Below are 27,682 nucleotides of genomic sequence, written 5' to 3' on the forward strand. Positions count from 1 at the left end.
ATAGCAGCAGACCTCTGCACTTGAGTCAAACAGTGAGAATGAGTCCTGAGGTCTGCTGTTTAACAGTAACCACCTTAAAATGTTTATTTCTTAATAAGAGTGCTGTCTTTCGGTTATTACATAAAGCTGATATGGGGCTTTGTCTGCTGAGATGATGAAAAATATTTGGAGGCCATGTGTAAGGCGGCAGAGATGCCATCTCACTTAATGACCGAGGTTTATGGTGAGTCAATGTCTGCCTCAGTTGACATAAGATGTCTTATGCATACTGTGTGTTCTATACATCGCTTGCAAGTTTACAGCATCTATTGACTTGTATAGCAGACATATCACATCTGTAAGTGCTATATTTAATTTTAAATTTGTAAGACTGCTCTCACATTTGCAATAATCAGATTAAGTGAGAGCACACTGGAGGATGGGAAGACGCACATGTCAGAATCTGGCTTTCTGCTTGCCCTGCTGGAGCTTGGTTGTTGCTTTGAGTACTTTAATGACAGATGTACATTGGTATTAGCAGGACAGTACGGTGAGATCTCAAAGCTGCATTGTGATCAGACAAAACTGCCCAGAATATGGTCAGAATGGAAGTATACTTTTAATGAAATTAGATCCAATAGTTTCTCAGAAATATCATACACACTGTCTCGTGCTCATCTTCCAGTGACTCCAGAGCTGGCTTAGACACTGGAAAACAAGAATGTTTTTAGTTCCCTGTACATACCCAGATCAGTCCAGACTCCTGGGTTTTGCCTCTCCTCCAGCAGATGGAGACAGTTTTACTGACCCTGCCACTTAACCCGAGGTACCACCTGCTGTCCCATAGTATTTTGTTTCCAGCAGATGGTGGAGGTGCAAAGCCTGCAGTCTGACTGAAAAAAAAAATGTACAGGAATTTAGGGCCTCCCAGGGGGTTGCTAGATCCGGGTGGTCACCCCCTCCCCAACCGGTTCTTGAGGCGGACGAGCAGGGGGTCGGGGACTCTTATTGCTCAGTCCTTTCTTCACCGGACAGGGCTTAAAACTGGGGGTCCCAATTCCATTGCCCTACAGGACGGCCTGAGCTTGCAGCCATTCTTCATTTCAGGGAAGTGTTTGTTTTTTCCTGCTGCTTAAAGTTTATTTTTTAAAAAAAGTCAGACAAGGACGGGGTTTGCCTTGGGAGAGCTTAATTTCCCCAATTCAATGATGTCAGCTTGCAGGTGGCTCGGTGCTAGTTCCCCTTCCCTTCGGTGGTATTCTCTGCACTGCCCTTGCTACCCTGGCATCTGGTGGCATGCAGGGATGTGCATGCACACCTTTCCCAGGATGGGAAATGCATCCGATGCCTCTCCAGTGGGGAGGGCTCTTCAGGGATCACAGTGGGCAGCAGTCTATCGCAGCACCATGAATATATGAGACTATCTCCAGCACGGCAGCCCGTCAGGGACCTCCTTCCCATTGAGCACAGGAACAGTGGCCATTGCAGGCTGGGGAGGGGGATCTCCTTCCTTCATTGTCTCCTGAGGTGGGGACCCATGGAGGGGTCCAGATGCAGAATCCCCCTCTCTGGGAGTGAGGATAACCTCCAGGGGGATTCAGACCCATCCTCCACTTTCTCCTCAATTTTTTACACAAAACCAGGAAGGCCCTGCGGTGCAGGGCAGATCAGGAGCCGCCAGTGAGGCCTGCAAAGAGGATCAGGCCCTCAGGGGTTTTGGGGGCCTTGAGAGTCCAGTGTGTTCCATGGCCCCTGGCTCAGACGCCTCCTGCAAAGGGTTCTTCCGAAGAGTCGGGCGGCCGAGGGGCGAGCGCAGGACCTGCCTGGCTTGGATCCTTTTGTACAAAAATACCCACAAACACACAGTGTACTCCAATACACCACAAATGTGAACAAATAACAAAGAAATAAATGTATTGGTCTTATTTCAAATAGAAAGCACTCTATCGCCAAGATACTAATGTAAGACCCTCTATTCACGAGTAAGACATTTCAAATAGCTTCTCATTTACCATAGGTGTCTAATTTGCTTTAATAAATCCTGCAAATTTGCTAAATTTTTCTAATTTTCTTTAAAAGAAACCGTACGAAACTTATAAGGGAAATTCCCAATTAGATACCGCATGATTGAAAAGGAATACTTATCCCAAAATAACGATCAAGTCCCATAAGTCCCGACATGGCCATGTTTCGGACAATTGTCCTGCTTCAGGGGAAATCACGGGTCGTCTTTCCAATAACATTGATGCGGCGAATTCACTGCGAAACTCCTTTTTTTTTGCGGGCTCTCCTTTAACCCGCAGGTTAAAGGAGAGCCCGCAAAAAAGGGCGCCAAATCCCCTTGCACCGGCCCTGGACACGTGGTTAGCGGCATGCTGGGCATGCTCGATGTGCTGTCAAAGTTTTCCTTTGCCGGGCTCCATTCAATGTCACCCACGTGTGAGGACTAACATCCTGCTGTCCTTGGAGAACACCTGTTACAGGTAAGCAACTCTGTTTCCTATCAACTCCAGGAGCAGGTTGCTGCTACTAGTGAGTATGGGGTGGGGCGAGGTAATTAGTGAGGGGGTATTTGTGATGTGTGTGTGTGTGTGTGTGTGTGTGTGTATATATATATGTATATATATGTGTGTGTGTGAATGGGTGTGTGCATGGGGAGGGAGTATAGCAAGGGGAGGGGAAAGTACATGTCTGTGAGTGTGTGTTTGTGCAGTAGGAAGAAAAGTGAAAGTGTGAATGAACAGGGATGTGAGGGTGAGGCATGTGTATGTGGAAGAGGGAGAGATGTGAGCCAGTGAGAGGAGTAAAGCTGTGTGCAAGTGAGAATGTGGAATGAGAGCATGTAAGAATGAGCGTGTGTGGGAAGAAATCGTAAACATAAGTATTAATAAATGTGTAAACATGTGTTAATAAATAATATATATGATTACTAGCTGTTAAGCCCATAACAACAGGCAACATTAAAAAAAAAAAAATTTTGGCCCATTTCCTTCCACCTCATTCTCCCTTCCACCTTCCCTGCCCCCTAATTCTCCCTTCCACCTTCCCCTTTCACCTCATTCTCCCTTCCACCCCCCCCTCATTCTCCCTTCCCTCCCCCATTCTCCCTCCCACCTCTATTCTCCCTCCCCTCAGTCACTCCTCTCCCAGCTCATCACAATGTCTTTGGATGGCATGCGTGCCGCCGCCATTACGGGTCCGGGTCTTCGCCGCCGTCGCTCCGGGTCCTCGCTGCTGCCGCCGCTACAGGGGTCCTCTCAGCGCCATTTTTGTAAATAGGCGAACTCTGGCCGACGTGCTCGCATGCGCGGTAGAGCTGCTCTCTACTGCGCATTTGCGGCACGTCGGTCAGGGCTCCCTTATCTAGTAGATGGATCTATCTATCTATCTATCTATGTGTGTGTGTGTACATTTTATGCACATCCGGTCCTTTGCCCTTCCCCTCAACCCCCTTTCACAGGGTGGCTGGAAATCAAAGGTTCCCAGCTATGCATATGTTCTAGTTTAATAATTCTCAAACCTGTCCTGAATGATTTCAGCTAGTCAGGTTTCAGGATATCCAAAACAACTATGTATGAGATAAATGCGCATGCACTGTCTCCATTATATGCACATGCAGTGGATATCCTGGAAACACTATCTTCCAGGAACGGTTAGCAACAGAAACATAGAAATGTCGGCAGAAGACGACCAAACGGCCCAGCAAGCTTTCACACTTATTTTTCTTTTTCAAACTTATCTGTTACTCTTGGCCCTTATAAATAACTTTTTGGTTCTATTTCCCTTCCACCCCCACCATCGATGGAGATAGCAGTGCTGGAGCTGCATCTAAGCGACGTTAGGGAGCCTCTCTTCTAGTTTGTGAGAGATCTTCATTTTCTGCGGATGTCAGACAGGTAAAAAATAAAAGCTTTTGAAGAAGGAAGGGGAGGGATGCCGTGTTCAGATTAAATCCTGGCCAGGTCTTCGGCCAGATCCTGGTTGCAGGATAGCCAGAACGGAAGACCGAGGCTAGGGGGCAGACAAGAAGCGGCAAAAAAAAAAAAAGTGCTGTGCTTGGCAGCGAGGGAGCCCCAGACTTCTGCGCCTGTGTCTGTGCGTGCAAGCGAAGTAAGAGCGCCGGAGTTTGATTTCCCGGGGTCTTATGTTTGCCTCCGCTGCGGGGAATTCAAGTGCGCAGCTCGCGCTCCTGGGGAAACGCAAATCCACGAGTTGGGTGTGGGGTTTGGGAGGCCGACGGAAGCTGCTGCGGTTGTGCAGAGGGCGGGTGACTAGGACTGGGTCATGCGTCGATGCTTTATGGGAAAGAAGCAGTGCATAAATGTAAACGAAAGTAGCCGGCGAGCTGCTTCGTGCCAGGGCTTGGGGGCTTTGCATTTCTGCTCTGATCTGTCCGTCCCTGCTCCGCAGCTCACCGGGTCATGCAACATATCAAGGAGAAGGTAGAGCGGGCCAGGGCCGCCTTCGCCGCGGGCAGAAGCCGCCCCCTGGACTTCCGGATGGAGCAGCTGAAGGCGCTGCAGCGGATGATCAACGAGCACGAAGCGGAGATCGTGGCGGCGATCAAGGACGACCTCAATAAGGTTTGCCGCTTCTGCCTGGGGGATCTGCAGCCTTAGCGTTGCATTGACATAAAAAGACAGCGGCGGCACCACCTTGCATACAAACTGATTTCTCTTTAATACTTAGATGGTTTTACAGTTTTAGGTAAATCTTATGCCAGGAAATGAACCCCAAAAAAATTAGCAGTAAAACGGAATAACAATAAAATACTTTCCCTCTAAAGAAAAATTACCCAATAAAGCTCGAGGGTTCTAAGTCCAGTCAGCCTGGTTTTCAGGATAGCCACAAGGAATTTGCAGGCACCACCTCTATTGTATGCAAATGTGTCTCATGCATATTCATCGTGGATATCCTAAAACTCAACTGAAGAGGTGTGACCCAAGGACTGGGTTGAGAACCCCTTCTGTAAGGAAAAAGATTAAAAAATAAAAAAAATAAAACTATAAACTACAACTAAACATTTCTATAGCGCTACTCCACTATAACTGACATCCAAACCTATAAATACTAGTATTACTACTACTAAACATTTCTATAGCGCTACTCTACTATAGCCAACATCCAAACCTATAAATACAGCTACTATTACTACTACTAAACATTTCTATAGCGCTACTTGACTATTTCCAAACCTATTGTTCAATAGATCCCTAGAAATGGGAGTGGTGCCATGTGATTGGAGAAGAGCGGTGGTGGTCCCACTTCACAAGAGTGGGAGCAGAGAGGAGGCTGGAAACTACAGGCTGGTTAGCCTCACCTCAGTGGTGGGAAAAGTAATGGAGTCACTGCTGAAAGAAAGAATAGTGAACTATCTACAGTCGGAAGAATTGCTGGACCAGAGGCAGCATGGATTCACCAGGGGAAGGTCCTGTCAGACAAATCTGATTGACTTTTTTGACTGGGTAACCAAGGAATTGGATCAAGGAAGAGTGCTCGATGTCATCCTCTTGGATTTCAGCAAAGCTTTTGATATGGTACCGCACAGGAGGCTTGTGAATAAAATGAGAAGCTTAGGAGTGAGTGCCGAGGTGGTGGCCTGGATTGCAAACTGGTTGACGGACAGAAAACAATGTGTGATGATAAATGGAACTTACTCTGAAGAGAGAGCGGTATTGAGCGGAGTGCCACAAGGATCGGTGTTGGGGCGGTCCTGTTCAATATCTTTGTGAGCAACACTGTGGATGGGATAGAAGGTAAGATTTGTCTTTTTGCGGATGACACTAAGATCTGCAACAGAGTGGACACGCCGGAAGGAGTGGAGAGAATGAGATGGGATTTAAGGAAGCTGGAAGAGTGGTCTAAGATATGGTAACTGAGATTCAATGCCAAGAAGTGCAGACTCATGCATATGGGGTGTGGAAATCCGAAAGAACTGTATTCAATGGGGGGTGAAGGGCTGATGTGCACGGAGCAGGAGAGAGACCTTGGGGTGATAGTGTCTAATGATCTGAAGTCGGCGAAACAATGTGACAAGGCGATAGCTAAAGCCAGAAGAATGCTGGGCTGCATAGAGAGAGGAATATCGAGTAAGAAAAGGGACGTGATTATCCCCTTGCACAGGGCCTTGGTGAGGCCTCACCTGGAGTACTGTGCTCAGTTCTGGAGACCGTATCTCCGAAGGGATACAGTCTCCAGATGGTATCCCTTCGAAGGATGGAGGCGGTCCAGAGAAGGGCGACCAAAAAGGTGGATGGTCTTCATCGAATGACTTATGAGGAGAGATTGAAGAATCTAAATATGAACACCCTGGAGAAAAGGAGGAGCAGAGGTGATATGAATACAGACTTTCAGATACTTGAAAGGTTTTAATGTTCCAAAGTCAACGACAAATCTTTTCTGTTGGAAAAAAATCAGCAGAACCAGGAGGTCACGATTTAAAACACCAGGGAGGAAGACTCAGAACCAATGTCAGGAAGTATTTCTTCACGGAGAGGGTGGTGGATGCCTGGAACACCCTTCTGGAGGAAGTGATGAAGACCAAAACTGTGAAGGATTTCAAAGAGACGTGGGATAAACACTGTGGATCCATAAAGTCTAGAGGATGTGAATGAAGAGAAGAGGCATGGGGGTGGCTTGCGGGAATTATAGCTACTACCTGGTGATTAATACCCTTATTCAATAAACATACACACGGTTAATGCGACTCCAACTTTGCTCTATGCTTCAACAGCAAGAGGAAATGTGGAAAAAAGGATTTGTATTCACAAAAAAGCGGGGGAGTAGCTTGCTTGTTGCGGCGGTTACTACCCCAAACCAAATAAGCCTGATACTTCACTTTCAATGAATATCCAGCATAGCTCTCTGCTTCAACGGCAGGGGGGAATGAAGATAAGAGGATTTACATTCAGACAACATCAACAAGGACTGAATTGCATAGTCTGGGTAAACAAATAAGCGTGGGTATAGTTTGCTTATTGTGGTGGTTACTACCCCTAACCAATTAAGCTTGATACCTCACTTAGATGCAGCTCCAGCATTACTCTCTACATCAATGGTGAGGGTGGAAGGTAACTAGAAACAAAAAGTTACTAATAAGGGCCAAGGGTAACAGATAAATATGAGAAAAAATAAGTGTGAAAGCTTGATGGGCAGACTGGATGGGCCATTTGGTCTTCTTCTGCCATCATTTCTATGATTCTATACAGCTACTGTTACTACTACTAAACATTTCTATAGCGCTACTCGACTATAACCGACATCCAAACCTATAAATACAGCTACTATTACTACTACTAAACATTTCTATAGCGCTACTCGACTATTTCCAAACCTATAAATACAGCTGCTATTAGTATTACTAAACATTTCTATAGCGCTACTCGACTATAACCGACATCCAAACCTATAAATACAACTACTATTAGTACTACTAAACGTTTATATAGCGCTATTTGACTATAACTGACATCCAAACCTATAAATACAACTACTATTAGTACTACTAATTTCTACAGCACTACTCGACTATAGTAAACATCCAAACCTATAAATACAGCTACTATTAGTACTACTAATTCCGTGTACGTACCCGGATCAGTCCAGATGCCTGGGTTTTGCCTCCCCACCAGCATATGGAGACGGAGAAATTTTGACTGACTCTGCCCTATACCCTGAGGTGCCACCTACAGTCCGTCAGTATTTCTCTGTCTCCAGCAGATGGTGGAAGTGCAAAGCCTACAGTCTGTAGTTTTAAAAAAAAAAAAAAAGAAATAGGAAGATTAGTTTTCCAGTGAGGATAGTTAGTTTTAAAAAAAAGAAAGAAAACAACAGGAATTTGGAGGAGGAGTTTTTAGCCTCCCAGGGGATCGCCTGGTCCTGAGGGGACCATCCCCCCTGGCAGTAGAGGTTCCTGGGGTTAAGGGTTGAGAACCCTTCTGCCCAGCTGACGGCAGCGCTTGGGGTGATACCGGGGAGCCTGGCTCACTCACCCCGTGGAGCACAGGACCCATGCACACTATCTCAGGTAGTATTTAAAAAAAAAAAAAAATTAAAAAATTAAAAGAACAAACTTTTTTTTTTTATTGAGCCGACTGGGTCTGTCTCAGTTCTCTCCCGTCACTGATTCCTGCAGTCGCTGTTCTCCTGTTCCCTCTGTTCCTGCTAGGGACAGCCACGGTGTGTTTGGAACTTTTTTTTTTCTCCTCCGCCAGTTTCTTTGATGCCGGGTGTGCATTTCCCGAGACGGCCTATGCTCCTACTCGGGGGGGGGGGGGGGGGGAGGGCTCTTCAGGAGCCAACGGCAGCAGCGATTCTAGGTCACGCCAGGAGCAGCTGGCACGGCCGGGATGCCCGCAACACATTTCTTCAGATCCGTTCCCGCTCAGCGTGGGAATGGATGCCATTTTGGCCTCTTTCCATGCTACAATGCTAGCAGTGGTGGCGTGAGGGGTTTCCCCTCCTTCTCTTTCACTGGAGCATATGGCCTCTGAGGGGGGTGATTTAGTTAAAGATACAGCTGCTGCGGGTGAGGAGAGCCCCGAGGGGGCCTCAGACTCCTCCTCTTCATTTTCTTCAGAGTTCATTTTGCTACTGTATAAAGCCTTTAAGGCCAGGAAAACCTGTAAGAAAAATGTGGAGGGGACCTCTCGCTTGCGCTCGGGCCCGTCACGGGGCAAGTCAGTAGCCCGGGCTTCAAAAAGGACCAAGTCCTCCGAGGGGACGGAGACTCCAAAGATTAAGCTTTCTGTCCGGACAATGTTGTCTCGCTCGGAGGATGAGTCCTCTTCTGATGATTCGGAGCCAGACGATCTCGACCCAAGGGGCAAGCCTCCTCAAGGTTCGGGTGTTGACGGTGACCATGTCCTTTCCTCTGTTCAGAGTTCCCACGTAGTTGACAGAGATGACACTAAGGTGGTATGCCTCTTTAGAAAGGACGAACTCAGCCCACTCATCCCCGCGATTCTTGAGGAATTGGGCATTGATACTCCTCAGGAGGACTCTCATATGGACTCTGTCAATCCGGTGATGGTAGGTCTCCGTGGCCCGGCCTGGTCCTTTCCCTTCCATCTTTCAGTCACAGATCTGTTATTTCGGGAGTGGGGCACTCCTGATTTAGGGTTGAAAGTCAGCAAGTTGTACCCTTTGCCCGAAGAGGCTCTGGACCTCCTTTGTGTTCCCAAGGTTGATGCAGCGCTTTCGGCGTTCACCAGGAGGGCCACTATCCTGGTGACTTCAAGGATCTTCAGGATCGTAAACTAGAAGTTCAACTTAAGAAGCTTTTTGAAGTTTCGGCTCTTGGGGTCCGAGTGTCCATGTGCAGCAGTTTCGCCTTGAGGGCAGGGCTCCGCTGGGTTCAGCAATTGCAAAGTAGCACGTCCCTGTCAGTGGCGGAAGCGATTCAAGCTGGGCGTTTGAAAGCTGCTGATGCCCTTTATGATTTCTTGCGAACTTCAGCCAGATCGATGGTTTCGGCTGTTTCTGCCCACAGACTCCTTTGGTTAAGGATCTGGTCCGCGGATGTCTCTTCTAAGGCTCAGCTGGGCTCCTTCCCTGCTCTTTGAGAAGGACCTTGAGGACACAATTCAATCCTTGGGGGAGAATAAGATCCATCGGCGGCCAGAGGACAGGCCTAAGGTGAAGGGATCCATGCCACCCAGGTCGCGTTTCCGTGGGAATCATAGATTTCACTCCTCCCAATCTTCAGGCTTTTCTTTTCGACAGCTCTCGAGCATACAACAGTCCTGGTCCCAGTCCTCTCGAGGGTGTTGCTTTGGTAGACCAGAATCCTCCCAGGCTGCAGGGGGAGCAAACTCCTCTCAATCAGATAAGGCCAGTCCGTTCCTCAGTTCCCTTTGTGGGAGGCAGGTTGTCTCACTTTGTCGAGGAATGGGCCAAAATAACGTCGGATCAGAGGGTCCTTAGTGTGATAAGACAAGGCTACGCTTTAGATTTAGCATGATGCCTTCGCGGCCGCTTTCTCGTCTCTCCATGCTCTTACTCACAGAAGCGTCAGCAGTGTGGAACACCTTACAGCGCCTAAGCAATCCGGAGCCATTGTTCCAGTTCCTCCGGCGGAAGGGCCGTTATTCCATCTACTTCGTTGTACCCAAGATAGATGGCACGTTTTGGCCCGTTCTGGACTTACAAAGGGTCAACCACTGTCTTCGGGTTCCGCAGTTTCGCATAGAGTCCCTAAGAGCGGTTGTGGCGTTGGTGCGAGAAGGAGAGTTCCTAGCATCTCTGGACCTGCCCGAAGCGTATTTACACATCGGGATTCGAGCCAACCATCAAAAGTTCCTGAGGTTTTCCATTCTGGGCGGGGGCATTTCCAATGCTGCACTCTGCCATTTGGTCTTGCCACGGCACCCAGGACTTTCACCAAGATAATGGTCAACCTAGCCAAGAGTCACCTTGTGCCCTCCCAGTCTCAGGAGTTCCTGAGAGCCCTGTTCAACACGCGACTGGGGAGGGTCTTCCTGACAGAGGAGCGTATCATCAAGCTATAAGGGCAAGTCCGGAACTTGTTGTCCAAGCGTCCTCCCAGGATCTGGGATTATTTGCGAGTCCTTGGCTCGATGGCTTCCACCTTGGAATTAGTCCCGTGGGCCTTTGCTCATATGAGACCTCTTCAGTCAGCATTACTTTCCTGTTGAAACCCGGTGTCCACACAATTTCACCTTCCCCTTCCTCTTACAGACTATGCACGTTCAAGTCTTGATTGGTGGCTCCTCTCGGACAATTTGCGCCGTGGGGTGGCCCTGGAAGTTCCCACGTGGACGGTGATCACTACAGACGCCAGTCTCTTCGGCTGGGGAGCAGTTTGTCAGGACAGATCGGTGCAGGGTCAATGGTCATTGGAAGAATCTCAGTGGTCATTCAATCATTTGGGGACCAGAGCGGTGACATTGTCATTGCAGGCTCTTCTGCCGCTCCTGCAAGGGAAATTGGTCCGAGTCCTGTCCGACAATGCGACCACAGTAGCTTATATCAACCACCAAGGTGGAACCGAAAGCCAACCAGTGGCAATAGAGGCTCAGCTGTTGATAACCTGGGCAGAGCAACATCTCCTAATCATTGCAGCATCTCACATCGCTGGGGTCGACAACGTTCAAGCAGATTTTTTCAGTCACAATCTTCTCGATCCCGGGGAGTGGGAACTTTCCGAGGAGGCATTCCATCTCATATGCGACAAGTGGTCCACACCGAGCATGGACCTGATGGCAACGTTTCAGAATTCCAAAGCCCCCCACTTCTTCAGTCGACGTCGGGAGCCGGGGGCAGAAGGAGTGGATGCCTTGGTTTTCTCCTAGCCGAAGAACGTCCTGTTGTACGTGTTTCCACCCTGGCCTCTGAATGGCAAGGTGCTGCAGCACATAGAAGCTCATCCGACAGACATCATCCTGGTGGCCCCAGAATGGCCTGGACATCCGTGGTTTGAGGCTCTAGTCAACCTCACAGTGGACGGACCCCTGAGGTTTCAGGACTTCCCAAAGCTTCGACCGATAAAACAGGAGGGTAGGCCATCTAAGAAAGCCGTTAGGAGAACAAAGTAGATTAGACGCCACGGAATAGTCCAATCTCTGAGCTTTATTAAAATGGAGACATGATCTTTTAAATGTATGCCTAACTTAGGCCGAGTTTCGCCCCACACAGGGAGAGACAGATCGCTTCTGTCTAGCGGCCTGGCTTTTGAAAGGCGTCTGTTAAAGGACAAGGGCTATTCAGACGCAGTCGTGGCTACCCTTTTGCAATCAAGGAGAACCTCTATGTCCCTGGCTTATGTCAGAATGTGGGGAATTTTTTAGTCTTGGTGTGTAGAACACAAGGTAGACCCTACTCGGGCGTTGGTGTCTCATATTTTGTCCTTCTTGCAAGCAGACCTGGAAAAAAGCTTATCATGCATCTCTCTTCAGGTGCAGGTAGCGGCCCTCTGTATTCTCCATGGTAAGAAACGCGGTGTTGCCTTAGCCGCACATCCAGACATGCGCGTTTTCTCCGAGGTGCGAAGCATTTGTGTCCTCCGGATAAGGATCTCTATCCATCGTAGAGCCTAAATTTGGTCCTCAGGGCTCTGTGTGCGGCACCTTTTGAGCCTCTGAAGAGAGCGACGCTAAAGGGTCTGTCACTGAAAGTAGTTTTCCTTGTGGCTATTTCCTTAGCTCGCCCAGTGTTGGAGCTTCAGGCGCTGTCCTGCAGGGAGCCCTTTTTGAGAATTTTGGATGCGGGAGTTTTCTTTGTGGACGGTTCCGTCCTTTCTCCCAAAGGTGGTATCATCTTTTCCTTTGAATCAGTTGGTGGAACTACCATATTTTCAGAATTTGGACCACTCTGACCCCCCCCAGTCTAAAGATCTGAGGAAGCTTGATGTGCACTGGGTTCTGTTGCATTATCTGGAGTTATAAATGGATTCAGTTTGTCGAACCATCTCTTTGTATTGTGGAGTGGCCCCAGGAAAGGGCATAAGGCATCTAGGGCTACAATCACCCACTGGTTAAAAGAGGCTATTGGTTCGGAACCTAATGGCGACTCGTCTGAACGCAAAGGCAGCTCGCTTCTTCAGTCGCAGAAGGGACCACGGGTCCGAAGGAGTGGATGCTCTGGTTCTTCCCTGGCCGCCGCACATTCTACTCTGTGTTTCCTCCATGGCCAGTAATAGGAAAGATATTGCGTCGCATAAAGTCTCACCAGGGGCCGGTGATTCTAGTGGCTCCCGAGTGGCAACGAAGACCATGGTTCGCCGATCTGATCAATCTAGCGGTGGACGGTCCGATACACTTCAGTCACCTGCCCAACCTTCTAAGGCAGGGTCCAGTATTTTTAGATCAGGCCGATCGATTCTGTCTAGCGGCCTAGCTTATGAAAGGAGGCGGTTAAGAAAAAAGGGTTACTTGGAGGCAGTTATTTCTACTCTTCTGCGTGCCGGGAAAACTTCTACTTCTATTACCTTCGTTCGGGTATGGAAAGTCTGACCCTGCCGCACAGACCGAGCGGTTTGTCTTCGGACACGGCTCCTCTTCCATCCAATCCTCCGGGGGGGGGGGCCCCCTTAAAGCAGCAGCATCCATTTTCTTCAAAATTTATTTTATTATTACATAAAGCATATATTGAAGCGGAGACTGAGTGGGATTCCCAGTCTCCTAGCCCAGCAAAGATCCCGAGGGATTCCTTGGGTCAGGATAAGGCGGATTCCCGCTTCCCTTCCTTTCCCTCAGGGGATAGACTACCTGACCCAGTGGCCCTGGTGGATCCAGGGTTTCAGGATTCATTCACCCACAATATGGGCGATAAGGGGGACAATGCCACCCAAGTGGAGGGGGATGACCCCCAGGCCTTCCGTCTGTTCCGACGGGAAGAACTGGATCCCTTGATCTTATACATACTTCAGGAGCTGGAACTTCCTCTGTCACAGGAAACGTCAGATTTATCTAAGGGGGATTCAGCTTTAGCGGGGCTTTGTGCCCCACTGAAAACGTTTCCTTTTCACCTGAAGCTGTCCCAGATTGTATCCCGTGAGTGGGAGACCCTGGAGGCCTCTTTGAGGGTTACCAGAGCCATGGAGAAATTATATCCACTTCCTAATGATTCACTTGACCTCCTTAAAGTGCCAAAAGTGGATTCGGCAGTCATGGCCATAGCCAAGCATACTACTATTCCGGTGACTGGAGGCACAGCGCTCAAAGACCTTCAAGATAGGAAGTTGGAAGTGTTGCTCAAGCGCATATTTGAAGTATCCGCCTTAGGGATACGGGCCGCTGTCTGCAGTAGCCTTATGCAGCGGGCTTTGCTATGTTGGGTTCAGCAACTGTTGACGGCCCAAGACCTTCCCCCGGGGGAGGCCGAACAGGCGGCCTGTATGGAATCAGCAGTCGCCTATACGGCAGATGCCCTTTATGATCTTCTACATACTTCGGCATGCGATATGTCTTCAGTGGTGTCTGTACGGCGTCTGTTGTGGCTCCGGAACTGGTCCGCAGATGCTTCGTCTAAATCTCAACTGGGGTCCTTCCCTTTCTGGGGTAAGCTGTTGTTTGGTGATGAGCTGGAACAACTCATAAAAGCCTTGGGAGACAACAAGGTGTATAAGCTGCCAGAGGACAAACCCAGGGCGGCCCGCTCACCGGGTAGCTACAGGGGCCGTTTTAGGGGACAGTGTCGTTTCCGGTCTGGTAGGGGTGCGTCGAGCTATACCCCTAGGCAAACAGCTTCAAGAGCACAGTCGTGGTCATATTCCTTTCGGGGCAGGTGGCCTCAGCGGGCCGGGGCCCATGCCTTCGCACACAACAGCAAACCAGCACAATGAAGGGAGCCAGCCCATTCCTCCATACTGAAGATCGGGGGCCGGCTATCCCAGTTTCACGAGGAATGGGTCAAAATTACCTCATATCAGTGGGTACTAGATATTATAAGTCGCGGTTACGCTTTGTATTTTGCCTGTCCCCTCCGGGATCTCTTCTTAGTGTCTCCTTGCGGACCGCTGCAGAAGCAGCAGGTGGCCCTTCAGACCCTAGCTCGGTTGAAGGCTCTGGGAGCCATTGTGCCAGTTCCTCGATCAGAATGCCGGACTGGTCGTTACTCCATTTATTTTGTGGTACCCAAGAAGGATGGAACTTTTCGACCGATTTTGGACCTCAAAAGGGTCAACAAGACATTGTGGGTGCCTCGTTTTCATATGGAAACGTTGAGATCGGTCATTGCGGCAGTCCACAAAGGCGAGTTTTTTGGCTTCTTTGGACCTGACAGAAGCTTATCTCCACATAGGAATCCAAGAACACCATCAGCGGTTTCTGAGATTCGTGATCATGGAACAACACTATCAGTTTTGTGCCCTACCCTTTGGGCTGGCGACTGCACCCCACGTGTTCACCACGGTGCTGGTGGTGGTGGTGGCGAGCTTACGACAGGAAGGGATTCTAGAACATCCCTACTTGGACGACTGGCTCATTCGAGCGAAGTCAGAGGACCTCTGCAGGGTGGCGGTTCGTTCGGTCGTGTGTCGCCTGCATTCCCTGGGTTGGGTTGTCAATTATGCCAAGAGTCAGTTGGTCCCAACCCAGGTGTTAAAATTCTTGGGGGCTCGATTCAATACGATTGTAGGCAAAGTCTCGTTACCCCTCGATCGCATGGACAGGTTGATGTCTCAGGTGCAGTGGCTGTTGTCGCTCCCCTCCCCAGTGGTGTGGGACTATTTACAGGTTTTTGGCATCTACCCTGGAGCTAGTTTCTTGGGCTTTCGCACATCTGAGACCTTTGCAGAGAGCACTGCTGTCTCGTTGGGATCCCAAGTCAGAAGAGTACCAGATCCCCTTGCCTCTGCTCGAACCTGCCAGATCCAGTCTGAATTGGTAGCTTACTCTGAATCACTTACTGCAGGGGGTGGACCTCGAGAGCCCCCAGTGGGTAGTTGTAACAACCGATGCCAGCCTCTCCGGTTGGGGGGCAGTGTGCCAGTCGAGGTCGGCTCAGGGTCTTTGGACTCCGTTACAAGCGAAGTGGTCCATCAACAGGTTGGAGACCAGGGCGGTCCAACTAGCTCTACAACACTTCTTACCAATGTTACGCGACAAGGCGGTGCGGATTCTCTCTGACAATGTGACCATAGTGGACTACATAAACGGACAAGGAGGCACCAAACGTCGTCCCGAGGCCGACAAATTGATGAGCTGGGCTGAGCGTCACCTGGATCGGATTGCGGCGTCTCACATAGCCGGGGTCGACAACGTTCAGGCGGACTTCCTCAGCCCACAGCAATTGGATCCCGGAGAATGGGAACTGTCGGAGGAAGCGATGTGAATGGTCTCGAGACGATGGGGAACCCCCCCACCTGGACCTAATGGCGACTCGTCTGAACGCAAAGGCAGCTCGCTTCTTCAGTCGCAGAAGGGACCACGGGTCCGAAGGAGTGGATGCTCTGGTTCTTCCCTGGCCGCCGCACATTCTACTCTGTGTTTTTTCCATGGCCAGTAATAGGAAAGATATTGCGTCGCATAAAGTCTCACCAGGGGCCGGTGATTCTAGTGGCTCCCGAGTGGCAACGAAGACCATGGTTCGCCGATCTGATCAATCTAGCGGTGGACGGTCCAATACACTTCAGTCACCTGCCCAACCTTCTAAGGCAGGGTCCAGTATTTTTAGATCAGGCCGATCGATTCTGTCTAGCGGCCTGGCTTATGAAAGGAGGCGGTTAAGAAAAAAGGGTTACTTGGAGGCAGTTATTTCTACTCTTCTGTGTGCCGGGAAAACTTCTACTTCTATTACCTTCGTTCGGGTATGGAAAGTCTTTGATTTTTGGTGTCGCAGGTTGAACTTTTCTCCGCGACGGGCCACTATTGTTCACATCCTGTCATTCTTACAAGACGGCTTACGGAAGGGTTTGTCTTACAGTTCGCTCAGAGTTCAGGTTTCGGCCTTGGGCAGCCTTCGTGGTAAAGTTGATAGTATGTCCATTGCGGCACACCCGGATGTGATACGGTTTTTGAAGGGAGCCAAGCACTTGAAACCACCAGTGCGCGCGGTTTGTCCGTCCTGGAGTTTGAATTTGATTCTTCATTGCCTTTGCAGGCCACCTTTTGAGTCCTTGAAGCAAGCAACAATTAAGGACTTGACGCTTAAAGCGGTATTTCTCATGGCTATCTGTTCGGCTAGGCGGGTTTCAGAGCTCCAAGCCTTGTCCTGTCGAGAGCCTTTTTTGCGTATTTCTGATTCGGGTATTTCTCTTCGCACAGTACCCTCCTTTCTGCCCAAGGTAGTCTCGGCTTTTCATGTCAACCAGTCAGTCGAGTTACCAGCATTCTCTGATGAGGATAAGGAACTGAGGAGATTGGATGTTCGTAGGGTCCTTTTGTGGTACTTGGGAGATTACTAATCCGTTTCGATTGTCTGATCACCTCTTCATTTTGTGGAGTGGTCCTAAGAAAGGGGCTAAGGCTTTTAAAACTACTATAGCCCGCTGGTTGAAGGACGCTATTGCTTCCGCTTACATATGTCACGGACGCCCAGTACCGGAAGGCCTTAAGGCACATTCTCTTAGGTCTCAAGCGGCATCATGGGCAGAAAGTCAATGTGTCTCGCCACAAGAGATTTGTCGGGCGGCCACTTGGAAATCCTTGCACACGTTTGCTAAACATTACCGTTTGGATGTACGAGATCCGAGGGTGGATTCTTTTGGCAGCAGTGTGCTTCGCGCGGGACTCTCCAGGTCCCACCCCACTAGGACAACTTTGGTACATCCCAGCAGTCTGGACTGATCCTGGTACATACAGGGAAAGGAAAATTAGTTCTTACCTGTTAATTTTCGTTCCTGTAGTACCAAGGATCGGTCCAGAAGCCCGCCCGTACACAGGAGAGTCCACGCAGCTATTCATATTCTCTTGACAGGTTATGACGCCAGTCAGTTTGTTTTTGCAGCCCCAATATAGTTCTGATTGTTCTTCTTACAGGTTCATGCACATTCTACCTTTTTTAACCGGTTTAGTTTTAACTTGATCTAGTCATTGGTTGATAAAGCGTGTTTACGCATGCTTGTTTATGAAAATTGTAGCTACAGCCATTCATTCTGCTTTGATATCGATAATACTGAGGTGATCGCAGGTGGCACCCTGGGTTATATGGGAGGTGCTTTCAGCTTTTCTCTGACTCCATCTGCTGGAAGGGAGGCATAGCCCAGCAGTCTGGACTGATCCTTGGAACCACAGGAACGAAAATTAACAGGTAACTAATTTTCCTTTATCTGGCTATCTAGCAGCCACTGCAAATCCAGGTAAACTCAGTAGCCACTAGATAGCTGGATAAGTTACTTATCTGGCTACATTTTAGCTGGAGAAAAGGTGGACAGGCAGTGGCGCATCAGGGTAGCAACATTAGCTGGATAACATATCAGGCTAAATAGCAATATTGATATTTAACTGGATAAGTTAACCAGTTAAGTCTAGAGCTGCTATTGAGCAGGTCTAGACTTAGCCGGGTAACACTTATCTGGCTAAGTGGCGTTTTGTATGTGGATATTCAGCAGCATAGCTGTGCTGCCGAATATCCTTGTAACTTAGCTGGCTGAGTTACTTAGCCGTTTTGGTTTCAAATACCTACCTGCATGTGTTCTGCTGCCAACAAGCTACTTCAGAGATGTGGCCTGTCAATGATTAAAAATACTATTTTCATTGTGGAAATCCTGAAAACCAAATTGGCTGGCCAGTACCTGAGAATATGTTTGAGGATGGCTGGTCATGGAAGAGTGCCCAGCCAGTCTACTTTTTCAGATATCCACAGTGAACATAAGAAATTGCCATGCTGGGTCAGACCGAGGGTCCATAAAGCCCAGCATCCTGTTTCCAACAGAGGCCAAACCAGGCCACAAGAACCTGGCAATTACCCAAACACTAAGAAGAACCCATGCTACTGATGCAATTAATAGCAGTGGATATTACCTAAGTAAACTTGATTAATAGCAGTTAATGGACATCTCCTCCAAGAACTTATCCAAAACTTTTTTGAACCCAGCTACACTAACTGCACTAACCACATCCTCTGGCAACAAATTCCAGAGCTTAACTGTACATTGAGTGAAAAAGAATTTTCTCCGATTAGTCTTAAATGTGCTGCTTGCTAACTTCATGGAATGCCCCCTGGTCCTTCTATTATCCAAATGTGTAAATAACCGATTCACATCTACTCGTTCAAGACCTCTCATGATCTTAAAGACCTCTATCATATCCCCCCTCAGCCGTCTCTTCTCCAAGCTGAACAGCCCTAACCTCTTCAGCCTTTCCTCATAGGGGAGCTGTTCCATTCCCCTTATTTTGGTTGCCCTTCTCTGTACCTTCTCCATCGCAACTATATCTCTTTTGAGATGCGGCGACCAGAATTGTACACAGTATTCAAGGTGTGGTTTCACCATGGAGTGATACAGAGGCATTATGACATTTTCCGTTTTATTATCCATTCCCTTCCTAATAATTCCTAACATTCTGTTTGCTTTTTTGACTGCTGCAACACTGAGCTGACGATTTCAAAATATTATCCACTATGATGCCTAGATCTTTTTCCTGGGTGGTAGCTCCTAATATGGAACCTGACATTGTGTAACTACAGCAAGGGTTATTTTTCCCTATATGCATCACCTTGCACTTGTCCACATTAAATTTCATCTGCCATTTGGATGCCCAATCTTCCAGTCTTGCAAGGTCCTCCTGTAATGTATCACAATCCGCTTGTGATTTAACTACTCTGAATAATTTTGTATCATCCGCAAATTTGATAACCTCGCTTGTCGTATTACTTTCCAGATCATTTATATATATATTGAAAAGCACCGGTCCAAGTACAGATCCCTGAGGCACTCCACTGTTTACCCTTTTCCACTGAGAAATTTGACCATTTAATCCTACATGAGTGATGTTTGCATGGCTATGCAGAAAACCAGACTGGCCAGGAGGGATACTCTAGGATTGGGATAGGGAATACTTGTAGTACAACAGGATTTTAATGAGGAGCATAGGTACTATGGACTCTTCACGTTCACAAGCCTCTAAACCCTGATTCTAAAGACTTCTGCTGGTCTGAAACACTGTAGGTAATGCCAAGGGTCCCAGAGCTGTTCTGTTAGGTTTTTCTATTCTCATGTCCCTACTGGGGGAAAACTCTTTACTGAACAGTAGGAGGGGTGTGGGGGATTTTGCATATTGAGGGATAGTATATACATGTGATAACAGGAAAATAGAGATTCCGCTGGTGTTATCCCTCTTGGAGCTTTCTAGGAGTTAGTGTTAGGGACCACATGCATGCACCATCTCACAACAACGTTTGTCTGCCTTCCTGCTGCGGTGGTGACAGAGGAGAGCTCTGATTGCTTTGTGTTGCAGAACAAATGCAGTGTCTACAGCTATGAGATTCTGGGCGTCCTGGGGGAGATTTCCCTGATGCTGGAGAAGCTCCCTGAGTGGACGGCCCCTCAGCCTGTGGAGAAAAACCTGGTGACCCTCCGTGACGACGTTTATATTCACTGTGAGCCCCTGGGAGTGGTGCTGATCATCGGGGCCTGGAACTACCCTTTTGCGCTCATCCTGCATCCATTAGTGGGGGCGATTGCAGCAGGTAGAGTTTCTGGGTTTGTGGTGTTTGGGTGAAAGTGGCCGAGGGGCGGCGCTAGAAAGCGAAAGCTTGCTGTCCTTTTCCCACAGAAGGAACAGAGCACTGGTGGCAGCCACGGTATATGGGACTTTCCCGTTCTACCGTGCTCACACCTGCTGACTGCTCTGAGGCTTGGGGAGGGGAGGGGGTTTCCACGGCTGCTCACACTGCAGTCCAGGCCCAGAGGTGACGGGCTCTGCGTCCCATCCCCTGACTTGTGTGATTGATTGCTCTCACTTTATCTCGAGCAGTAATGTACTGTAGTGCCTTTCCATCCTTTAGGGAATGCTGTGGTGCTGAAACCATCGGAAGTTAGTGAAAACACTGCCCAGCTCCTGGAGAAGCTCATTCCTCAGTATCTGGACAAAGTTAGTGAGAGTAAATTACTTTTTGAGATTTGCATTCTTTACCTTTTTTTGTTTTGTTTTGTTTTAATATCTAGGAAAGGCAAACAGATTCTTAAGTTTCAAAGACACTTATCTTGTGCTCCCAAGGGCTGTGAATGAATTGGCCAGCGTGACTCAACGCTCCTTAACGCTATTGGCTCGTTGTGTGTGTACAAGCCAGAGCTGTGCTGGTTTACTGGGGCTGCCTCACCAGTTGTGTTGTGATGGCGTCAGGTAGTGTAGGCAGGTCCAGTGCAAGGGTGTTGGTCGCCCTAGGTGAACCTTCTGCCTTGCGCCCACCCTCGGCCCCATTCATTGGGACGCCGCTCATGGCCCCGCCGAGTGTCTGCTTTTCTCGGCCGCAAGCAGGGTGAGCTGCCACTCGCGGCCCGCCAAGTCGCTGCTCCTCTTGGCCGTAAGCGGGTTAGGCTCCGCTCGTGGCCCCACGTGGCTGCTCTTCGGCTCCCCCTAATGGTTGGTGCCCTAGTGACCGCTTTGTTCGCCTAATGCAGTGGTTCCCAACCCTGTCCTGGGGACCCCCCCAGCCGGTCGGGTTTTCAGGATATCCACAATGAATATGCATGAGAGAATTTGCATGCACTGCCCTCCATAACATGCAAATTTTCTCATATGCATATTCATTGTGGATATCCTGAAAACCCGACCAGCTGGGGGCGGTCCCCAGGACAGGGTTGGGATGCACTGGCCCTGAGTGTAGGTGTTTCTTGTGCCACCTCCGGCATATTTTGAGCAGGGGCGCTCAGCAGGACCTTTGTGCCGGTGACTGCTGGAGCATTGCAAGATTTAGGCCCAGTTTTTAACGTGCTTGAGTGACCGATGGCCTGTTGCATGCTTTTTTCCAGTAGCCTCACAGGAAAGAAGGATTAGAGAGCACAGCTGTATCTCACAGGGACCAGGCCATAAACTCCAGGGTCTGTAGGATTCGAAAGCCGAGAAACAAAGTTGTCAGTCATGTGGTTCCTGCCCTGTTGAGCACTGTTGGGTGTGGCGGGGGCTGGCTTTTAGCATCTGTTATTGTGCTGCACTTGGGTGTTTCCCTATTCGTGGTCAGCTGAGTCCCGTAATAGGGTCGTTGCTGACCTGACGTGATCTCAGCATGGGTGCAAGGAAGGATTATATGGAAAATATTTTGATCCTTCTGAGATGACTGCAGCAGCTCCTTTTCGGGAAGCATTCCAGCGGCATGTCCCTGGCCTGTGGCTTCAGATCCAGCGCTCTGTCTGCTTTTCCTTCGCACGCTGTGAGGAGCGGACCTCTGGGCAGAGTGACTGGATGCCCGAATGTCAGGGGATGGCTTGGGGGTTTGCCTGCTCTCCTGGATCATGGACTGGGAGTAAAACCAGACGTGCATTTTTCTCTCCCTGATGTCGGGGAGTGATCTGGTCACTTTAGAATAGAAGGAAGCAGTGCCTGCTGTCTCCTGAGGAATTCTGTTCCTGGTATCCTGAAACCCCCATCTTTTTGTGGCTGCTGGCTTCAGGCGAAGACACTGAGGTTTGAATCATGAAAAACAGAGGAAATATTTGGAAATCCATTTTTGTTTAGGATTTGGGAGTGGCTGAAACAGGCCCTGATATACTGACTAAAGGCTTTCTCCCTTTTGTTTGGGGAGAATTTGCTGAGCGCGTGGGCCCCTATAATGTGTTCTGACAACAAGATAAAGTCTCTGTATTCAAATCCCAGTTCCAGCTCCTGCCCTAGGCTCCCATTGTCCTGCTTTCAGTAATTGGACCAGAGTGAGTCCGTGGTATAGGTGGAGGGTTTTATTCAGGGTTATTTTTGTCTCCTGTGGGGATAGAGGTTTATAGAGCGCACCCTTCACTATGTTATAGCGAGCACCTGTGGTCCTCCCTGTATCTGGCAGAAATCCTTCAGCCAAGCCGGATTGAAATCTTTGCCTCCATGGGGTTTTGTGGGCACTAAGTGAAAGAAATTACTGTACATAAAAATACATTAAGATCCTCTTCCCCCCCCCCCCAATTTACAATTTCTTGGAAGGATCTGTACCCTGTTGTTAATGGAGGGATCCCGGAGACGGCGGTCTTGCTGGAGCAAAGGTTTGACCACATTCTCTACACCGGGAATTCCAGCGTGGGGAAGATCGTCATGACAGCGGCCGCCAAGCACTTGACCCCGGTCACCCTTGAGCTGGGGGGGAAGAGCCCTTGTTACGTTGACAGTAACTGCGATATCGATACTGCTTGCAGGTGAGGCCTTATTGCGCAGAGTCTTCCTCGGCGGCGTGGGAACTCTCACAAGGGGTGGGACAGGCTCATTTCTGGACGCGGCACAGCCGATCTGTACTCATGGCACTCTGGCCAATGACTCTCTCTCTCTCTCTCTCTCTGCAGCCCCTGCTTACATTCACTCGCACGCTCAAATACATGCGACAAGGCAGACAGGCTACCTAGACAGTCTGAAATGCGCCGTAGACCAGCCGACACTCTCTAGAGCTGCGTAGCATTCCCGTGAGATGGCTAATGGAAGCACTTTGCTATCTTGGACTCTGTATGAGCAGTTTCCTTCGAGTTCAAGGCTGGCTTTTATTGCAGCCTGATGTTACCTAGCACACACAGTATGCTTCTGAGAGCTGATAAAGTCGGGTCTCCCTGCTGACAGGGCAGTTCTAAGGCTCTCCTGGGATCGGGGGACTCAGGGACTCGCCCTGTTTCTATCAAACACACAGAAACTAGTGTCTTGTAAAAAAAAAAAAAAAAGAAATCCTGGGTGTGCTGAGCCAGGCCCTCTGCTTTTACAGGCTGACCCTAGGAAATGGGAAATATGTAAATGTGTGTAAATCAGAGCAGAGGAAGGCGAGGGTGCATGGATCGTTGTACATTGGGAATCATGCTTTCATGCATGCATTTGTGCCTGTATATCGGAGAACAAGTGAAAAGGGGACGGTATTTTGCGCTGCTTTCTCTTCAGGCCCTTTCCATCAGTAGCGCACACCGTAGACCTGAACTTGGAGAGCAGGAAATATGAAACCATTGATTTTTTCCTCTCTTTACATGTTTTTGAAAGGCGAATAGCTTGGGGGAAGTTTTTAAACTGTGGGCAGACCTGCATTGCACCAGACTACATCCTCTGCGAGCGATCCATTCAGGACAAAGTGGTGCAGAAGATAAAGGAGACTCTGAAGGTACATTTCCTGTTTCCTTCTTGCACGCGCATCGTGGAGGGGGGAGGGGGATGTAACCTTATCAGGAGGATGCACCCCGTATTGCACGGACAGGCTGTTTCCTAGAAAGCGGAGCCTCCACATTGCATGCAAACGTTGACTCTTTTAATACTGCTTACTTTCCTGTAGTAACGCATACCTCCTTTCCCCTAGGTACCTCTCTCCTTTTTTTTTCTCTTGAAAGAAAAAGTAGAATTGGGGATGGGGGGGGGGGGGGAGAGAGGGGGAAAAGTGAGCAGGAAGAGTCCAGGAAAATTATTTTATTGTAATACTATAACAGTGCCAGTTTAACATGCCATTCCTGCCCCCCTCCTTTTTTTCATTTTAAAACAAGGGGGATAAGGCCATTTAGGGGGTCACAGGGATTTAATGTCTGTGACTTTAAGAGAAGTCCAACAGGTAGCCGTCGGGTTCAGCAGGGCAGTTATGGGCATGTATTGGGCGATTTGCCAACGTTGCTCTTCCTGTTGGAAGGGAGCTCTGATAACCTGTGACGCACAGAGTCCGACAGCAGATAAGGACGGTGAAGAACCTCAGTCCTGCCAGCTCTCGTTCCTTTTGTATTACTGCAGATCACAGTCGCTCTCTGCTTTTCCCACCAAAGTTTTGTACTACACTGAACAAATTATGAAAAATGTTAAAATAAAGTGTTATGTTGCTGGTTAATACATTATTATTATCGCTAGGGATTACATTTAACCCCCGTCCTTCCTCCCAAGCCATCTGGTATGCCAAACCCCTCTTTCCCAAGCTGAGGAGGGTCCCTTTTAAGTGTTAGGATCTCAGGGTATTTACAGCTTCCTCCCAAAGCCCTTTCTCTCCCCTCAAGGACACGAGGTCGTGTCACGTGGAAGCAGAATACGGCATGCTGAAAAAACAAAAAAAAATGCGCTTTTCTGTTCTAAGGAGTTCTACGGAGAAGATGTGAAAAAGTCTCCGGATTACGAGAGAATCGTGAACAAGCGACACTTCCAGCGGCTACTGGGTCTTCTGGAAGGGCAGAAAATTGCCCATGGTGGGGAGAAGGACGAGGCCACCTGCTTCATAGGTGCTTTTGCAGGGTTATATACAGGGCTCTTCCTTTTCTGTTAATGATCAAGACAGAGCAGTGGGGAGAACACATTTGTTTCAACCGTGTTAAATGTTTATTATACGGGGTGGGGTTTGAGCATAGGGACCTAGCTGGGGAAAGTGATAGGACAGTAGGCTAAAAATCAGTAGCAAAGGAATATAAAATATATACGTATATATATTATACAGAGCCACGCCAAGAAGGGCGCTCAAAACCAAATAATGCAGTTCTTTATGTTTTAAGAGTTTGCATTTTAAAAAAAATGTGTTTTAAAGAACTGCATTATTTGGTTCTTGAGTGCCTTTCCCGGCACGGTTCTGTGGTGCTGGTCTGCATTAGGACATCTCATTTTTATCTCCTTTCTTCAAGAGGCAAACATTCTCCTCCTTGCTTCCTCGGTTCCTCTGCAGTGAAACGTGTAAAGGGCAGAGGAAACGGTGAAAGCATAGAGTGAGAAGTCCGGTTTCTTGATCTAATGAGAGAAGGACTGCGATGTTTAGGGAGTCAGTTAAGGGGGGAGATGGTTGTCCTCTGGTCATTTAATTCATTTCCTGGAAACTGAGGGCTCTCTGTGAGCCAGCGCCGCCGTGCTGTGTGTTCCGTGTGCCACCTTTTGCCCCTCTCTCTCTCTCTCTCTCTTTCTCTACCTGCTCTGATCGTTTGTGCCTTGAACCTTTCAGCCCCCACGGTTCTCACAGACGTCCTCCCAGACTCCAAGATCATGCAGGAGGAGATCTTCGGACCCCTGCTGCCGATCGTGACCGTGGGAGGTGTGGACGAGGCTATTCGGTTCATCAATCAGCGGGAAAAGCCATTGGCACTCTACGTGTTTTCCAACAATAAGAAGGTGCGTCCCCTGCTCGGTTGACCACGCGGTAGGATTTCTGGAGCTGCCGTTAGTGGGGAAATCGTGTTCAAGCAAATAGATGAGTTGTTGCACCCTTGCCCCTATCCCCAGTCAGTGCGGAGTCTCATGACGTCCCGCTATCCATTTTTCCAGGGGAATTTTTAAGAGTATAATCCCCCTCCTTTGGTCATGGTGGTGGCACCATTGCATCCCCAAGTGAAGTTGGGAGGCGGGACGTTAAACCTCCCCCCCATATTCCACGGGTTCTCATTCTCAGCCAGAGGGTTTGCACAGAGTCTGAGGGCTCATCTCAAGGCCTCAGGCGGCACCTCTGTTCCCTTCTCGTCCCTCGTCCTCTCCGTGGCAGCGATTACACTTCGGTTTATCCGATAGGCACGTCCATCAATATAATCCGGCTTTGTGACTGGAAGGAGCCTCCTAACGCACAACCTGTTTCCGGCTCTGAAATAGTTTTCTCTCGGAGTTTCAGGGAAGGTCTTGCTTAGGACGCCCCAGCTGTTTACTGTGTTGTCTTAGATGTGCAGCACAAAAGCCTGCCGACTGTGGCTGAGGCCCAGCTTCTGCTGTTCTTGGTGTCTTCCAGCTGATTAAGAGAGTGATCTCGGAGACCTCCAGTGGTGGTGTCACAGCCAACGATGTTATCATGCACTTCACGGTCACAGCTTTGCCCTTTGGTGGAGTCGGTGAGTTTTATAAAGCCAGGCGTGGTTGGGCGACAGCGCAGGCGTCACTCGCCCCGTGCTGGCTACTTTCACTTTTGACTGCAGAGCTTCTCTCACTTCCTGGTTCAACAGGACCTCCAAGTTCCCGTTAGCCAGTCTGGTTTTTACAGCACCTGTAAGGAATATGCATGAGGTTACTTAAATCCTTTTATATACAAATATACCTCTTGCATATTCTTTAGACACATGGTGAAAACTTGACCAGTTCGGAGAGACCCGAGGGCCAGTTTGAGCACTCCTTCTCTGTCACCAGGGTGATTTTATAAATAACCTGTATCACTCATGACCCCTGTCTTGCTGTAACATCCGATTTACATGGTGGAATTGTCGCCTCAGAAAAGAAATCAAACCACCGGTGCCTATAACAGTGATTTTTTTTTTTGTGACCATGCAGGGAGCAGCGGGATGGGCTGCTATCACGGGAGACACTCTTTCAACACCTTCTCTCACCAGCGCTCCTGCTTGATTAAGTCTCTTACCCTGGAGGGTTTAAACAAACTCCGTTATCCTCCAAGCAGCTGGCAGAAGGTGGAGTGGGGAAAGTTTTTCCTGCAGACACGGCTGAACGGGGGCAGAGTGGGACTGGTCCTCCTGGCTCTGCTGGGGCTGGTGGCAGCCATCGTGTATAAGGTGAGAGCCTCTGCTTCTTGCATCCCTTTGCAGCACTCCCCAGCTTAACAAAAAAAACCCAAAAAAACAGAGCGAGGTGCAGAATATTAGAGTCAATGTTCAGCACATCACACAGGAGCAAAATTTACTGAATCTCATTAAGAAATCTCTAATGCACCTTTTCGGTCCCTTACACACCCAGTGATGGTCCAGATGAGGAATCGAAACCCCTGGGTTACAGAGAGAGAGAGACACAGCCCATCCCATTCCTGCTGCAGTGTGACAGACCCCAGGGAATCTCTGCTTTCCCCTCACCCTCAGTATTACTGGCATTCCTGAATTTCCTTATGGCAGGCTCCTAAATGAAATGAAACAATATTGCTTTTTTTGTGGTATGCCTGGATTTTTCATGCCACGGTGCTGGTGGTGGTGGTGGTGGTGGTGGTGGTTTGAGAACCCCCAGCGTGGCCATTTATCAGCTCTCCCCCTTTCCTCTTGCTGTATTTTTATGTGAGTCCTGGCTTTTTGTCAGGTGCACATGATCAGCACATCTGGCTGCACAGCACATTCCGGTGTGTGAGAGAGAGCTGAGGCCTAGAACTGCTAATCCTGTCAGAAGCTGCACTGCGGAGCATGGGGGGAGCAGGAAACGTTACAAAATGTCTTATTTATAGCTGCAGTTTCTCCAGTGCGCTCTTCCTGTCCCTTCCCTGAGCTGGG

The 27,682-nt window shown here is 48.9% G+C and overlaps 1 protein-coding gene across 4 annotated transcripts in view; it reads left to right on the forward strand.

Moving 5' to 3' along the window:
• The first annotated feature begins 3,747 nt into the window (after window positions 1-3,747).
• Window positions 3,748-27,682, forward strand: part of ALDH3A2 (aldehyde dehydrogenase 3 family member A2) — a 38,217-nt gene continuing 14,282 nt past the window's right edge. The window contains exons 1-10 of one of the 4 annotated variants that reach the window (XM_029611385.1): window positions 3,748-3,875; window positions 4,390-4,562; window positions 19,836-20,067; window positions 20,386-20,471; window positions 22,509-22,717; window positions 23,535-23,652; window positions 24,598-24,739; window positions 25,444-25,610; window positions 26,215-26,314; window positions 26,748-26,983. In XM_029611385.1, the coding sequence (XP_029467245.1) occupies window positions 4,401-4,562; window positions 19,836-20,067; window positions 20,386-20,471; window positions 22,509-22,717; window positions 23,535-23,652; window positions 24,598-24,739; window positions 25,444-25,610; window positions 26,215-26,314; window positions 26,748-26,983 (1,452 nt within the window). In that variant the 5' untranslated portion in view covers window positions 3,748-3,875; window positions 4,390-4,400. Of the gene's footprint in view, window positions 3,876-3,948; window positions 4,090-4,389; window positions 4,563-19,835; window positions 20,068-20,385; window positions 20,472-22,508; window positions 22,718-23,534; window positions 23,653-24,597; window positions 24,740-25,443; window positions 25,611-26,214; window positions 26,315-26,747; window positions 26,984-27,682 lie in introns of those variants that run through there. The other 3 variants (XM_029611384.1, XM_029611386.1, XM_029611387.1) reach the window with 3 other exon arrangements.

Source organism: Rhinatrema bivittatum, chromosome 8 (genome assembly GCF_901001135.1).
Source record: "Rhinatrema bivittatum chromosome 8, aRhiBiv1.1, whole genome shotgun sequence".
In the NCBI taxonomy this organism is placed as follows: Eukaryota; Metazoa; Chordata; class Amphibia; order Gymnophiona; family Rhinatrematidae; genus Rhinatrema; species Rhinatrema bivittatum.